We start from the raw sequence: 14093 nt of genomic DNA on the forward strand, positions 1-14093 counted from the left end.
CCAGGCTGGGTTTCACTCCCGGAGCTCTCACAACCCGCGGGGAATCGGCGGCTGCGGGCAGCGCCGTGATCCCGGGGCTCAGGGGACAGCGGGGACCCGGTGTCCGGAGCCCCGGTGTCCGGAGCCCCGCGGCCCCACGTGGGCCGGCGGCGTCACGGGAGGCGGCGGCAGGAAGGGCAGGAAGGGCGCGGGGAGGCGGAGGCAGCCGAGCTTTAAAAGTCCCCGCTGGGACGGGCTCGTTTCCGCGTCACCCCGGCGTCCTGATGGCCCCCGCGGTGCCGCTGGCTGTCCTGGCGCTGGCGGCCCTGGCGGCCCCGGGGCTCGGCGCTGCCCCCGGCTGTGATCACCCTGCTCACCGCTGGTGCAGCTCCCGGGACATCGCCGCCGCCTGCCAGGTCAGAGCCGCTGCTGCTGCCGGCGCTGGGGACGAGGGCAGGGTCACCTGCCCGGCGGCGGGGACGAGGGGCGCGGGGACGGGGTTGGGCAGCGCCTGGAGCGAGTGCCCGCTGTGAGCATCGCCGAGGCGCAGGCCGTCACATCCACAGGGATGCTCAGAGCCTCGGGTGCCCCACGGGCGCTACGGCATTCCCCAGCATCCCGCGGAATGACTGTGGTCCAGCCGGACCCTGACCGCGGCCCCTTCCCAGCTGCCGCTGGCACTTCTGCTTTTTGAGTGTCAAACTGCTTTTCGGCTTATCCTGCCCCAAACAGACCCGCGGGGCTGCGGCTTCCCCCCGGCAGCGGGTGCTGGGCCATACCCCCCACCCAGGCATGTCCTGGGCTAAATTTGTTTCCCCCTAAAATATTTTGGGGAAGTTCTGCTGGAAAGCCCCAGCGCTGGGTGTCAGCCACGCACAGGAACCTGTAGCAGCAGAAAGCTCCCGGCCACTCTCACTTCCCTCTAGCCCTGCACATCCTCATCCCCTTTTCTCCCTGCATCCCCGGAGCTTTGCCGCATCCCTACAGATCCCGGGATGGGGGGGCTGCAGCCACATCCCCCCCCCGTGCCCCCCGAATCCCTCCCGTGTGCAGGTGCAGAGCCGCTGCCCCAGCCTCCCGCACCCCGCGGCCGCGCCCGTGGAGCTGAGCCTGTACTACGAGAGCCTGTGCCCGGCGTGCCGCGAGTTCCTCGTCTTGAAACTCTTCCCCACCTGGCTGCTGCTGCCCGAAGAGATGCTGAGCATCACCCTGGTGCCCTACGGCAACGCCCAGGTAAGGAGCCGGCCCTCCCGGCGCCGCGGGCGCTCTCGCCGGTGCCGCCGGCCCCGCTCAGACCGGTTGGTCCCGCAGGAGAGGAACGTCAGCGGGAAGTTGGACTTCGAGTGCCAGCACGGCCCCGAGGAATGCTTGGGCAACATGATGGAGGTGACGGTCCCCGTTCCCACGGCGGCGGCACGGGGGGGTGCAGCGGCCCCTCACCGCCCGCCCTGTCCCCTCAGGCCTGCCTGATGCACGAGGCCAAGAACTTCAGCACCTACTTCCCCGTCATCTTCTGCCTGGAGTCGGGCAGCTCCGTCACCGAGAACCTGGAGGCCGTACGTCCCCCTCCCCGCCCTCGCGCCCCACGCTGGGGGACGTCCCTGTCCCCCTGACCGTGTCCCCCGTGCCCCCCAGTGCCTGAAGATCTACGCCCCGGAGCTGGACAGCGGCCGCATCGCCGCCTGCGTGCAGGGGGACACGGGGGTGGCCCTGATGCACCACAACGCCCAAGTGACCGAGGCGCTGGAGCCCCCGCACCAGTACGTGCCCTGGATCACCGTCAACGGGGTATGGCAGGCGGGCACCGGGGTGCCAGGCAGGGCTGGGGCACCCTGGGGACACCCCTGAGCGGCCCCGTGTCCCCCCCACAGAAGCACACGGACGAGCTGCAGGCACTGGCAGAGGCCTCGCTGCTGGGGCTGGTTTGTCACCTCTACCAGGTAGGACACGGCTCTGGGGGGACAGCAGGGCTTGGGGACACGTCCCCATCCCTGCTGGGGCTCTCATGGCTGCGCTCTGGCAGGGGGAGAAGCCTGAAATCTGTGGGGGCTCCAAGGCCCCGAAGTTCCCACCCGGCTGCAGGCGCTGAGGGACGTCGTAGGAGCAGAGAGAGGACAATAAAAAGGATATTTTTGTTGAAAACCACCGGGATGTGGAATGGTGTGCTGGGGGGAGCAGGGAGGGTGTGGGTTTGCCCAGCCACAGTGGGAAAAGGAGAGGGGCTGGGCACTGGGGCTGACCTCCAGACTCGGGAATTACCTGCTCCAGAGGTTCACAAGCTCCTTGAGGATTTGCAGGGAACTCTGCTAAGCAGCTCCCTGAGGAGCAGAACATTTCCTCTCTCCAAGCCTTGGGAAGCAGCTCTGGTGTCCATCTTTCTCCTCACACTGACAGCATTAAACTCAACCATTTCAGGAGCACTGGGGCCAAGACCATCCCAGGTCCCACCAGCCCTTCTCCATTCCCAACCAGCAGGTTTAGGATGGCATCTGCCCTGGTGGCTCCCTGAGCACTTGTGACAAGAAATTCTCTCCAGCAGACTTCAGGAATTTCCCAGGCTTCCTTGCCCCAGCCAGAGGCCGTTCCCAGACGGGGTCTGGGAAACTGAAATTCACCACAAGGACAAGGGGACAAGGAATTCCTGATCCAGAGATTTCTCCTCACTACCTGTAGAACAACACCTCAGTGCTGGGGTCCTGGCTAGGTGATGGGCACCAGAACCCACAGCTGATTCTTTTTCCATCCCCCTCATCCTCAGCCAGAGGCTCCCAGGTGCAGGCACTGCCCTCAAGCCTCTCCTCACACAAGGTGTGACCCCATCCCAGTCCTGCAGGCACAGGACTCATCCCATCACATCCCAGCTCCGGGTGCAGACCAAGGGCACTGAGAGACACCTGTATCCCCCCCTTAACCCCTTCCCAGAGGAGCTGGGCGTGCTGTGGGAGCAGGAGGGACACAGAAAGCCCAACATTCCATCCTCAGAGATGCCAGAGAGCTGTGGGCAGCCAAAAGCCAGGAGGAACCACGGCCCTGCCACCACAGCATCACTCGTGTCTCTCTCAGGCTCGGCCAACCTGGCCCACCTGTCCTGGGCACCCCTCAGTGTCCCCCCCACCCCAAGGACTGCAAGGGAGGCAGCTGCAGGCAGGCAGGGACCCTCCTCCCCCTTGTCTGGCTGCAACTCAAGATGAGGGGAAAACCTCCCCCACCCAAAAAAAAAAAAAAAATCACAGCATCAACCAGAGAGTGCCTGGAAACTTCATCTCTCTTTATTGTCCATTTCTCATCCAAAACCTGGACCCCAAACCCAGCTCTGGGCCCTGAGCAAGCACAGTCCCACGGGCATGAGCACAGCACGGCACAGCTCCTGCTGCTGCTCAGCATCTGCCTCGAGCATCGTCCTTGCTCCTAAACTTCTGTCCCCTGGATCAGCTGCACCGCCACTGCCCACAGCTCGCAGGGCCATAGAAAACTCTTCTGCTCGAGAGAGGAAGGGAAAAGAACAAAAACCATTAAACCCTAACCCTGAATCTGAAGGAGTCTCAGCGCCGGAGCACGAGTTCTCCTCTGCCGAAGCCCTGGGGCTGGCACAGGGCCCGGTCCCACAAGTTGTGGGGCTGGGATCCCCCCTGCGCTGCCAGGGCATCGCTGCCAGCGGGGCAGACGCTGCTGCCCCACGGTGTCCAGGACCCCCCCGCGCACCCCCGGCCCATCCCCAGCGGGGGAAAGGCCTCGCTGCTGAGGAGGGAGCCGGGGAAGGCGTTGGAATTCCCGGCAGCGAAGTCACCGCTGGGCCAGGTGGGTGCCAGCGGGTCCTGGCTGAGGAGGAGGGACAGCGACCCTGAAGCATCATCGCGCTCCGGGGAAGCGCCGGGCAGGGAATCCTCGAGGCCGCGGGGGAAGCTCAGGGCCGCCGGCACCTTCCAGGAGCTCACCACCCCCTCGTCCCCGGCTTTCTTCTTGCCCCCCTTGCCGCAGAGCCGGACCACCCTGACGCTGTGCCAGTCGCGGTGCCCGAGGCACTCGAAGGCGCTGCGGGCGCTCTCCAGGCTCTCGTACTCCACCAGGGCACAGCAGCGGCTCAGCAGCTCGGGGAACCGCGAGGAATATCTGCGCACGTCCGACGGCAGCTTGCGGCCCGGCCGCAGGAGGCGGATGGAGGCGATGGCTCCGAAGGGGCTGAACATCCTGGTGATGGTCTCCAGGAAGTTTTTCTGCAGGGGCAGGTCCTGCTCCCGCGGCTGCAGCTCCCAGGCCAGCAGCAGTTTGCTGGGGGGGACGCTCAGCAGGTGCTCGGGGATGGGGAGCCGCCGCCTCACTTTGGTGCCCTCCTTGTTCACCTCCAGCAGAGCCGAGAACTTGAGGGCGTAGAGGGTGAGGCGCCAGTCCCGGGTCAGGTATTTCACCTGCGCCGAGAGGGTGGGATCTCCATCAGCCCTCATCCCCCAGGCAGGGATCGCCCTCAACCCACCCTCCAGGCAGGCTGTGACCCCATCCAACATCCCCCTTGGACCCGAGCAGCTTTGAGAGCTGCAGGCAGTCCTCAGCGGCCCCTGAGCTCTGGCGAGAAGCCACAACTTCCCCCGAAGCCACACCACCAGTGCTGCCCCGGGTTTGTTCCGTGAAGGGCTGCTCACCTCCAGAGCAGCCCGGGGGAAGCGGGGGGGGAAGAGGTGAACGCAGCCCTGGGGCTCTTTTGAGGAGCGTTCCCTCCCTGGGAGCAGAGCTGCCGCGGGGTTTGGAGGGCAGGAATCACCGGGACGCAGCCCAGAGCCCCCCACACACCTTCTTGAAGGATGTCAGCAGCTTGATGCTGACGAAGCCCATCTTGTTCTTCTGCACGTGTTTGAGGAGGAAGGCGTCCTTGGCCAGGTTCTCGTCGGACAGGTAGAACTCCACCTGGGCCACGATCCTGCGCACCAGCTGCGGGTCGGGGGCCGAGCAGCTGCAGTCCAGCAGAGCCACCCCCAGCTCGCAGGAGTCCCTGGCACAGCAGCGGGGACACGCAGGGTGAGCTGCTGCCGAGGCCACCGCCGTGGGGTAGCGTCAGGGGGCACGGCAGGGTCAGGAGAGGGGACAGAGGGACAGGGGAGGGGAAAACGGGGGGTAAAAACCAAAATAAACCAGACACTGGAGGGGGGGTGACGGGAGCAAACCACAACCCATCACCACCGTGGGACAGCAGGGACACCGCGGGCACCCAGGGCTGCCAGCAGCCATGCGCTGGGTACGGGGAACAGCTCCAGCCTGTGCCTCGGGAGCCTCCCAGGAGAGCCCGACTGAAGCAGACGCAGCCAGGCAAGGGACAAACACACGGGAGGAGCGGGGCTCAGCCCTCCCCACGTACCCGCCGTAGCTCTCCACGTCCTCCTGGCCGAGCAGGGCGAGGGAGCAGCTCCACGGGGCAGGGAGAGGCTGTGGCAGGAGGGAATTCCTCGGGGCAGGCGCCGCAGCGCTGCAGCTGGGCTGGGAATCGAGCCCCAAGGCCAGTCCAGAGGCACGGGAGGACATTGTCCTTCACCTGGGACACGACACAGGAGAAGGACGGTGCTGGGACACCCCGAGCACAGCAGCCCTGGGACAGAGCCCTGCAGCCCCCAAAGCCAGCCCAGGGGCACTGGAGGAGGTGGTTGTGTCCTTACCTGTTCCACCTGGAAGGGTGGAAGTTCTAAATTCTAGCAGCGCGCCCCAGACACCCCGAGGCAGCAACTCCCAAATTCCCCTCAGCTCCAAACGAAAGCTCCCAAAATGCAAAGGCAAAAAAAAAAAAAAAAAAAAAAAAAAGGAAAAAAAAAAGGAAAAAAAAAGGAAAAAAGAAAAAGGAAAAAAGAAAAGGGGTGGGGGGGAAGAAAAAAAGGAAAGAAAGAGAGAGAGAGAGAAAGCCCCTGGGGTGAGGGGGTGTGGGTTTATAAACACACCCTGAGGGCACTGCAGGGGTGGTTGTGGACCTGCCCCCAGACTGCCCGCTCCAGGTGAAACCTGTTTGTGGTTAAACTGCCCCAGCTGAGCCCTGGGACCAGCCAGGCTCCTCCTCCCCAGGCCGGGCACCGGGCAGGGCAGGGCCAGCAGAACCTGTCCCCTGCGGTACCCAGGGGGCAGAGAATTGCACAGTCTGTGCCTCAGTGTCCCTGCCTTGTGCGGGGACAGTGGCAGCCGCGTGGAGTGGAGGGAAGTTTCTGCCCAGGGAATCCTTTGGGCTCTCAGGGCTGCCAGAGCAGCAGGGAAAAACTCTTCTCCCTCAGAAACATCCCCCAGGCCAGCGAGGGAGCAGGGATGGGGTGAAGCCCGGGGCAGGAGGGGCCCTGGCTCCATGGGGAGGGGTCTGGAGGGGAACATCCCACGGCCTGAGCCCCGTGTGGGGCAGCACGGGAAGGTGAGGACACAGAGGCCTGGGGCAGGTGGGGGGTGACACTGGGCTGGGGACAATGCCAGGGCAAGGGGAGCTGGCTGGAAGGGCTGGGACCCACCTGAGCCTCTCCTGCCAGTCCAGGCAGGGGCTTGGCTCATGTTCCTGTGGCCACATGGACAGGCCAGGGCTCCTCTGGCACAAGAGAAGATGCTGTTTCACACCAAATGATGGGAGAAGTTGCAAGCAAACAACAGAAGGTGGTTCTGGCCCCTGGTTTCAAATCTGTATTTTTGTGTTGGTTCATTTTGAGAACTTCAGCTCATTTCTCCTCACAAGTCCCCCTGCCCCAGAGGCCTCCTACACACAGGTGCCTCTTCCCCGGCGCTGTGGGGACAATCCAGGAGTGCCAGAGCATGAACCTAAAGCCATCCCAGCCAAGGGACACATTCCTGAGGGGACAAACAGGAGACAAGTCTGGAGCTCATCCCATCCTGGCTGCCAGCATAGAGTGAAGCTCTCCGAGGTGTCCTGGCTGTCCCCAGGCTGGTGCCCTGCGGTGTCCCCTCCCCTTGGGCTGCTCCCAAGGAATCCCTGGGCTGTGCCACCCTGTGCCCAGCTCCAAGGTCGCCCTCCTGGGATGAGCCACAGGGACTGGCAGTGTCCAACTGCTTCTGGAATGTTCTAACCCCCTGATTTCCCCGGGCTTGGCGTCAACCCCCGGCCACCTCCCCTTCCCCTGCCACCTCCTGGTGTTCTCTGCTGGTTGGGAAGAGGAGGAAGACAAAATCCTGGGATGCTTGTGCTGAAATCTCTGCAGGATTTGTTCATCTGGGCGAGGAGATGGAGCCAGAGGCAGGCTGAGGATGGGGGTGGAGGTACTAACAGGAGGACTTGGAGCTGTGGTTGCTTTCTGCCTAGAGGCAGGTTTTCTCAGCGTTAGGAGGTGCTGCCCAGCTCCCCTGGGGGGAATAATGCAGGAATCTCCTGCTTCCAGAGCCCAGATTCCCAAAGGAAGAGGCTCTGTCTGGTCCAGCCAGGCTGGGCATAATCCAGAGGCAGAGGGAAGCAAAGGCACAGAGGCTGAACCTTCCAAGGGGTCAGAGCAGGAACGACCCAGCACTTGTCACATCCCTCCCATCCTCACTGCTCCCGTGCTCTCAATTAGCCTGGAAGCTTAATTAGAAAATCCTCCTGTGGGCCTGTGCTCAGTCTGATCCTTCAGCCTCTGAGGCTGCCTGTGCCAGGGGCCATCCCCACACACCAGCTGCTGCTCCAGGGGGATCTGCAGACCCCAGATCCCTGCCCAAAACTGCGCTGATCACCCTGCCCTGGGCAGCTCCTGCATCCCCCCGAGGCTGCGGCAGCATCTCCTGGCACCTCTCAGGGCTCAGAGAAGAAATGGGACCACGACACTCCTTGTGCAGGCCTGAGCGTTGGATACACCTTTATTGCTGTTCAGGTTGAGCTGGGAATTCTGTGCAAGGGGCTTTGGGGGCTTCTCCAGCCTCCTCACACGCTGCTGCAGAGCTCCAGAGCATCTCCTCTGCACGCTGCCTTCCCTTGGAGGAAGAGCTGAACTTCCTACGGCCCTCAGTGGGAGCAGGGCAGTTAAGATTTGGTCGCTCTGTTGTGTTTTTTTAAGACCCTCTTATCTCATCAGCAGGATCCCGAGTGTGGACTCTGACCCGGGGAGTTTTCATGGTTATGTACATTTAAATCTGCCTCTCTCCCTTCTCTCCTGCCACCTCCGTGTGAGGCATTTACAGACAAACATCACCCTGCCACGACAGCGTGGGACACAGGGGAGACGTGCCACTGCACACACTCTCATTTCCCTTGCCATTAGGAACGTGTTTGAAGGTGTCACCTGGGAACTTAGTGCCACTGGGAAGGAGGAAAATGGAGATTTGGATGGGATACGCTCTGCCTGGGAAATGTACACGAGACCCCTGGAAAAGCTCACGCCAAACACTGCATCATCAGAAACCATCATGATAATAAAAGCTATTTATGACACGGCCTTTATTCACAGAGAGATTTGCCCCAGGGCTTTGTTTTTGCAGTTCAGCTTGATGACAGATCCCCCCTCTTCCTCTGCCCTGTGGCCCCATGGCACCCCAGGGCGATCCCAGGGCCACGGGAAAGGGAGCAAACCCTGCTGAGCTCCCTCATCTCGGCCCCACGGACACGGGAAAGGGAGCAAACCCTGCTGAGCTCCCCCAGCTCAGCCCCACGGACACGGGAAAGGGAGCAAACCCTGCTGAGCTCCCTCATCTCGGCCCCACGGACACGGGAAAGGGAGCAAACCCTGCTGAGCTCCCCCAGCTCGGCCCCACAGACACGGGAAAGGGAGCAAACCCTGCTGAGCTCCCCCAGCTCGGCCCCACAGACACGGGAAAGGGAGCAAACCCTGCTGAGCTCCCCCAGCTCAGCCCCACGGACACGGGAAAGGGAGCAAACCCTGCTGAGCTCCCCCAGCTCGGCCCCACAGACACGGGAAAGGGAGCAAACCCTGCTGAGCTCCCCCAGCTCAGCCCCACGGACACGGGAAAGGGAGCAAACCCTGCTGAGCTCCCTCATCTCGGCCCCACAGACACGGGAAAGGGAGCAAACCCTGCTGAGCTCCCCCAGCTCAGCCCCACGGGCTCTGCCGCCGCAGGAAAGGGCAAAAGGATCCAGAGAGGGAAACGCCACTGCAGTGCTGAGCCCACCCCGGGTCTGTGCCAGCCCCTCCCTACCCGGGATGGGCTCTGCTGGGCCAGTCTGGGCTGTGCTGGGCCAGTCTGGGCTGTGCTGGGCCAGTGTGAGCTGTGCTGGGCCACTCTGAGCCGTGCTGGGCCACTCGGAGAGGGGGAAATGGGAACAAGGCTCACCCTAAGGCACTGCAGTCACACACCCTCGCCCTGCTCCCGACCCCCCTTCAACATCAGAGCAGGACACGGAGTGGGAATTTCACAAACCCCAGGGTGTGGGACCAGTTCCTGTCTGCCTGGGCACCGTGGAGGATGGGGATTGCCATGGATTGCCATGGGGTTACCATGGATTGCCATGGGGTTGCCATGGGATTGCCATGGATTGCCATGGGGTTGCCATGGGGTTACCATGGGGTTACCATGGATTGCCATGGGGTTGCCATGGGATTACCATGGATTGCCATGGGGTTGCCATGGGGTTACCATGGGATTGCCATGGGGTTACCATTGGGTTACCATGGATTGCCACGGGGTTGCCATGGGGTTGCCATGGGATTACCATGGATTGCCATGGGGTTACCATGGGGTTACCATGGATTGCCATGGGGTTGCCATGGGGTTGCCATGGGGTTGCCATGGATTGCCATGGATTGCCATGGATTACCATGGGGTTACCATGGGGTTACCATGGGGTTGCCATGGGGTTGCCATGGGGTTACCATGGGGTTACCATGGATTGCCATGGGGTTGCCATGGGGTTACCATGGATTGCCATGGATTGCCATGGGGTTGCCATGGGGTTGCCATGGGGTTGCCATGGGGTTACCATGGGGTTGCCATGGATTGCCATGGGGTTGCCATGGGGTTACCATGGGGTTGCCATGGGGTTGCCATGGGGTTGCCATGGAGTTGCCATGGATTGCCATGGATTGCCATGGGGTTGCCATGGTGTTGCCCCCTGGCATGGTGGTGCAGGGAACAAAGAACACGCTCTGCCTCCAGCTGCCGCTGCCTCGGAGTCCTTTGGTATGGTGAGTCGGGGTCCCAGGAGCGTTGGGGTGCAGTGCCAGGCTGGGGAGGTGTGGAAGCAGGTGGGAACGCTCATCCCGTAGTCCCAGAGCACGGCCGTGTCCGCTGGGATGCGCAGCCTGAGCCCCTCCCCGGGCGGGGACACGAGGCACAGCCAGCACGGCTGGTCTGCAGAGGCTGGAGGAGCAGGGCCGGGTGTTTCCCCTTCTTCTTGGGCACTGATTGGTTCAAGTTCGTATCACAGTGAAGTCTGAGACGCGGGGAAGGAGCCCAAAGCACCTTCCCTGACAGAGAAATCCTCGTTTGTGCAGCTCGCTCCGGCTGCAGAGCGAGGACAGGACCCTCCCTGCCAGGCACATCCCGCCCGCTGCTGACCACTGAGGCTTCCATCCCTCGGGAGCAGACCCTGCAGCTTCTCCCTCCGCTCTGGAGGGACGCTGCCGGCCAAACCAGCGCCTGCCCCGGCTCAGCCCATCCTCAAACACGAGTAAACATAAAGAGAAACTAAGAGGCACTATAATAACGCAGATCCGGGGAGGCGCAGGCTCGGCACGCCCGGCCGGGCTCCGCACGGCTCCGTGAAGCGCAGAGGAGGGCTCAGATGTCCTGCAGGGAGTGGCCGGGCTCGCTGCGCTCCCGCTTCACCAGCGGCTCCCCCAGCGCCCGCTCCGGCTCCTCCTCGGTGCCCAGCTCGCCGATGTCATCTGCAAAGGACACGGGTCAGGCCAGGGCACCGGGACACCGGGAGCGGCTCGGGCTGCGAGGGGCAGAGCGGGGTGCGCCCCTCGAGGGGCAGAGCGGGGTGCGCCCCTCGAGGGGCAGAGCGGGGTGCGCCCCTCGAGGGGCAGAGCGGGAGGCCCCCTTCGAGGGGCAGAGCGGGGTGCGCCCCTCCCGCCACCCCACCCCGGCCCCCAAGGGGAGGTACCTTTGTCCAGCAGCGTCGGCGACAGGGACGTGAGGTCACCAAACTGAAAGATAAAGGGGTCACGGGGTCAGTGAGGCTGCGGGGAGCCCCAGGGCAGAGCTGCCCCATGGCATCAGTGAACAGTTCCAATAGTGCCAGAGCTGCCCCATGGCACCACTGAACAATTCCAGTGGTGCCAGAGCTGCCCCATGGCATCACTGAACAATTCCAGCTGTGCCAGAGCTGCCCCATGGCATCACTGAACAATTCCAAATGTGCCAGAGCTGCCCCATGGCATCACCAAACAACTCCAACCACCAGGAGAGACCCTGAGCACCAGTGCTGGTGGTAGAGAGCAGAAATCAAAACCAACCACGGGTTTTTTTGGTGAAAAGCCTTTTGTTGTCATTTAAACCTCTGGGCAAACACCACACACCACGATCCAGGGCAGGATTTAGCTCTGGAATGAGGGGAGAATTTTTTCCATCCCCCAAGTGACGACCAAGTGGTGCCACAGGCAAAGGTGGTGCCTTTTCTCCAGGCTTTTCCGCCTCTCAGGCATTTCCCCTCTCCTGGGCTCCACCTCTCTGCAGAGCCTTTGCAGTGATGCCAGAGAGAGTTTGGCCAGCGTGGTGCCAGGTGGGACCAGAGAGCTCCTTGGTTCTGGAGGTGTGGTGTCCCCCTCCACGGCGAGGTCTGAGACACCAAATTGCTGTAACAGCAACGCTGGAAAAGTCACGGACAGCTGGGCAGCAGCAGGAGCGGGGAGAGCGGGAATTGCAAAGCTCAGGGGGAATGGAAGGACACCATCCATCCTTCCTCGCTGGGAAGAACCAGCCTCCTCCTGGAGAACAGGAATATTGCAAGGGTTTGGTGAAGGAAAAGCCTGGGGGCTGAGAGCCTCCCACAGCTGGGTTTTGCTGGGAGCCAGCCTCTGCCTTTCGTGTTCCTTTAACATCAATAGAGGTTTTGCAGTTGGAGCAGTGTGGGAGGAGGAGGGAAGGCAGAACCGACGGGCTTTGGTTTGCCTGGCTCCCTTCGTGAGCTCTGTGGAAGCTTCAAGGAGCAAATGAGATCAATTTTGAACAGTGAGGCTCAGTTTTGAACTCAGGTAGTTTCAACATTGCTGTCACAGGTTCATCTGGGGCTTTGAACTCTGTATTTCAGAGGGGAAAACTGGATGTGGCTTCAGCTAGGCAGGACAGGACCTGCCTGCAAACCAGGCACCAGACTTACTGCGAACAAAAAAACCCCCAAACCCTCACACACAGCCCAAACAACCCCATCATCCTCTTCTTCACCTCAGAAACCGAGAGAGTGGCTGACTGTGCACGTAACGCTGGAGCTTGTAGAGGCCTGGAGAAGTTCATTGCTGAAAGCAATTTTTGGACCATTTTTGCTTGGTTTTGACGGACTTGGCCCTGTCAGGAGTCCCAAAGTCAGGGACTCAGAGAAGTGGGGACACCATTTCCCTCCCTCCTCCAGGCCTCCAAAGCCTTAATGATGCTCAACCACCCCAAACCCAAACCCAAACCCAAACCCAAACCCCACCAGCTCAGGGAAGCTGCTCCAGCAGCTCTATCCTTGTATTTCCTCCAAACAACCCAGCGAATAATTTTTGCTGCAGAACAAGCCGAGGGCACGGCGTGGTTTGTGAACCAGTGGCGTCTCTTGAGAGGAGCTGCTTCCTTCGGGCGGGTTTGTGGGGGATAAAGGGTTCTCACCTCTCCCATGACAGCGATGGGGGTCTCCCCTGTTGCCTGGGCCACGCGATGCTCCACCAGGTAGAACATGTACTCGTCGTAGAGCAGGCGGATCAGGTGGAAGGAGCCGAAGCTGGCGGCGCTGCGCAGGGTGAGGTCGCGGATCACCATGGAGCTGGGAACGCACAGGAGTCACAGATTTGGGGTGAGTTTTACACCTGCGCTGTGGCTGGTGCGAATTCTGGACCCTGGAGGTACGGCGGGACCCAACACTGACCCGAAAGTGTCAAAGCACCGTCAGTAATTAGTTTAGGGAGCATCCTATCCCCATCCTGAAAGGACACACGGTTATCCAGAGTTTCATGGGAGTAAAGAGCCTGGCCTTGGCTTTTCAAGGAGCTCCTTACACGCCCCAAGCCTGACGCAGAAAAAAACCCCAAAATGAGAAAGAAAACGTACCTGTAGAAGGACCACTTCAGCAGGAACTGCCTGGCTGCCTTGGGGAAGCTGGGGCTGCCCTCGTGATGCTTCAGCACCTGAGTGACAACATTGTCCAGCCAGCTGGCCCACTGGTCCAGAGAGCTCTGCTGCTGCAGGGTCAGCTTGAAATCCTGCTCCAGCTTCTGTACCATGCCCTCCTCGCACTGGCACACCCACGAGGCCTGCTCCTGTTTGGAGGAAAGGCTCACAGTTACTCATACCCTGCTCCTGTTTGGAGGAAAGGCTCACAGTTACTCATACCCTGCTCCTGTTTGGAGGAAACACTCACAGTTACTCATACCCTGCTCCTGTTTGGAGGAAAGGCTCACAGTTACTCGTACCCTGCTCCTGTTTGGAGGAAACACTCACAGTTACTCATACCCTGCTCCTGTTTGGAGGAAAGGCTCACAGTTACTCGTACCCTGCTCCTGTTTGGAGGAAACACTCACAGTTACTCATACCCTGCTCCTGTTTGGAGGAAAGGCTCACAGTTACTCGTACCCTGCTCCTGTTTGGAGGAAACACTCACAGTTACTCGTACCCTGCTCCTGTTTGGAGGAAAGGCTCACAGTTACTCATACCCTGCTCCTGTTTGGAGGAAACACTCACAGTTACTCATACCCTGCTCCTGTTTGAAGGAAAGGCTCACAGTTACTCATACCCTGCTCCTGTTTGAAGGAAAGGCTCACAGTTACTCATACCCTGCTCCTGTTTGGAAGAAGGGCTCACAGTTACTCATACCCTGCTCCTGTTTGGAGGAAGGGCTCACAGTTACTCATGGCCTGCTCCTGTTTGGAATAAGGGCTCACAGTTACTCATACCCTGCTCCTGTTTGGAAGAAGGGCTCACAGTTACTCATGGCCTGCTCCTGTTTGGAAGAAGGGCTCACAGTTACTCATGGCCTGCTCCTGTTTGGAATAAGGGCTCACAGTTACTCATACCCTGCTCCTGTTTGG

At 61.2% G+C, this 14093-nt stretch overlaps 3 protein-coding genes across 9 annotated transcripts in view; 1 reads left to right on the forward strand and 2 right to left on the reverse strand.

Moving 5' to 3' along the window:
* Nucleotides 1–256: 256 nt before the first annotated feature.
* IFI30 (IFI30 lysosomal thiol reductase) lies at nucleotides 257–2124 on the forward strand. The gene is made up of 7 exons (XM_040086775.2): nucleotides 257–395; nucleotides 1033–1212; nucleotides 1291–1365; nucleotides 1440–1535; nucleotides 1615–1767; nucleotides 1851–1919; nucleotides 2003–2124. The coding sequence occupies exons 1-7, from the start codon at nucleotides 264–266 to the stop codon at nucleotides 2066–2068; spliced, it is 771 nt and encodes a 256-aa protein (XP_039942709.1). The 5' UTR covers nucleotides 257–263; the 3' UTR covers nucleotides 2069–2124.
* Nucleotides 2125–3234: 1110 nt separating this feature from the next.
* LOC120763465 (uncharacterized) lies at nucleotides 3235–5794 on the reverse strand. The gene is made up of 4 exons (XM_040086781.2): nucleotides 5622–5794; nucleotides 5327–5500; nucleotides 4765–4963; nucleotides 3235–4385 (listed from the first exon to the last, which is right to left on the reverse strand). The coding sequence occupies exons 2-4, from the start codon at nucleotides 5488–5490 to the stop codon at nucleotides 3522–3524; spliced, it is 1227 nt and encodes a 408-aa protein (XP_039942715.1). The 5' UTR covers nucleotides 5491–5500; nucleotides 5622–5794; the 3' UTR covers nucleotides 3235–3521.
* A 1993-nt stretch (nucleotides 5795–7787) lies between these two features.
* RFX2 (regulatory factor X2) overlaps nucleotides 7788–14093 on the reverse strand; it is a 66820-nt gene continuing 60514 nt past the window's right edge. For all 7 annotated transcript variants that reach the window (XM_040086636.2, XM_040086637.2, XM_040086639.2 and 4 more), the window contains 4 exons: nucleotides 13117–13325; nucleotides 12679–12832; nucleotides 10976–11018; nucleotides 7788–10754 (listed from right to left, as the gene is read on the reverse strand). In XM_040086636.2, the coding sequence (XP_039942570.1) occupies nucleotides 10648–10754; nucleotides 10976–11018; nucleotides 12679–12832; nucleotides 13117–13325 (513 nt within the window). In that variant the 3' untranslated portion in view covers nucleotides 7788–10647. The remainder of the gene's footprint in view (nucleotides 10755–10975; nucleotides 11019–12678; nucleotides 12833–13116; nucleotides 13326–14093) is intronic.

Source organism: Hirundo rustica, chromosome 26, assembly GCF_015227805.2.
Source record: "Hirundo rustica isolate bHirRus1 chromosome 26, bHirRus1.pri.v3, whole genome shotgun sequence".
Classification (NCBI taxonomy): Eukaryota; Metazoa; Chordata; class Aves; order Passeriformes; family Hirundinidae; genus Hirundo; species Hirundo rustica.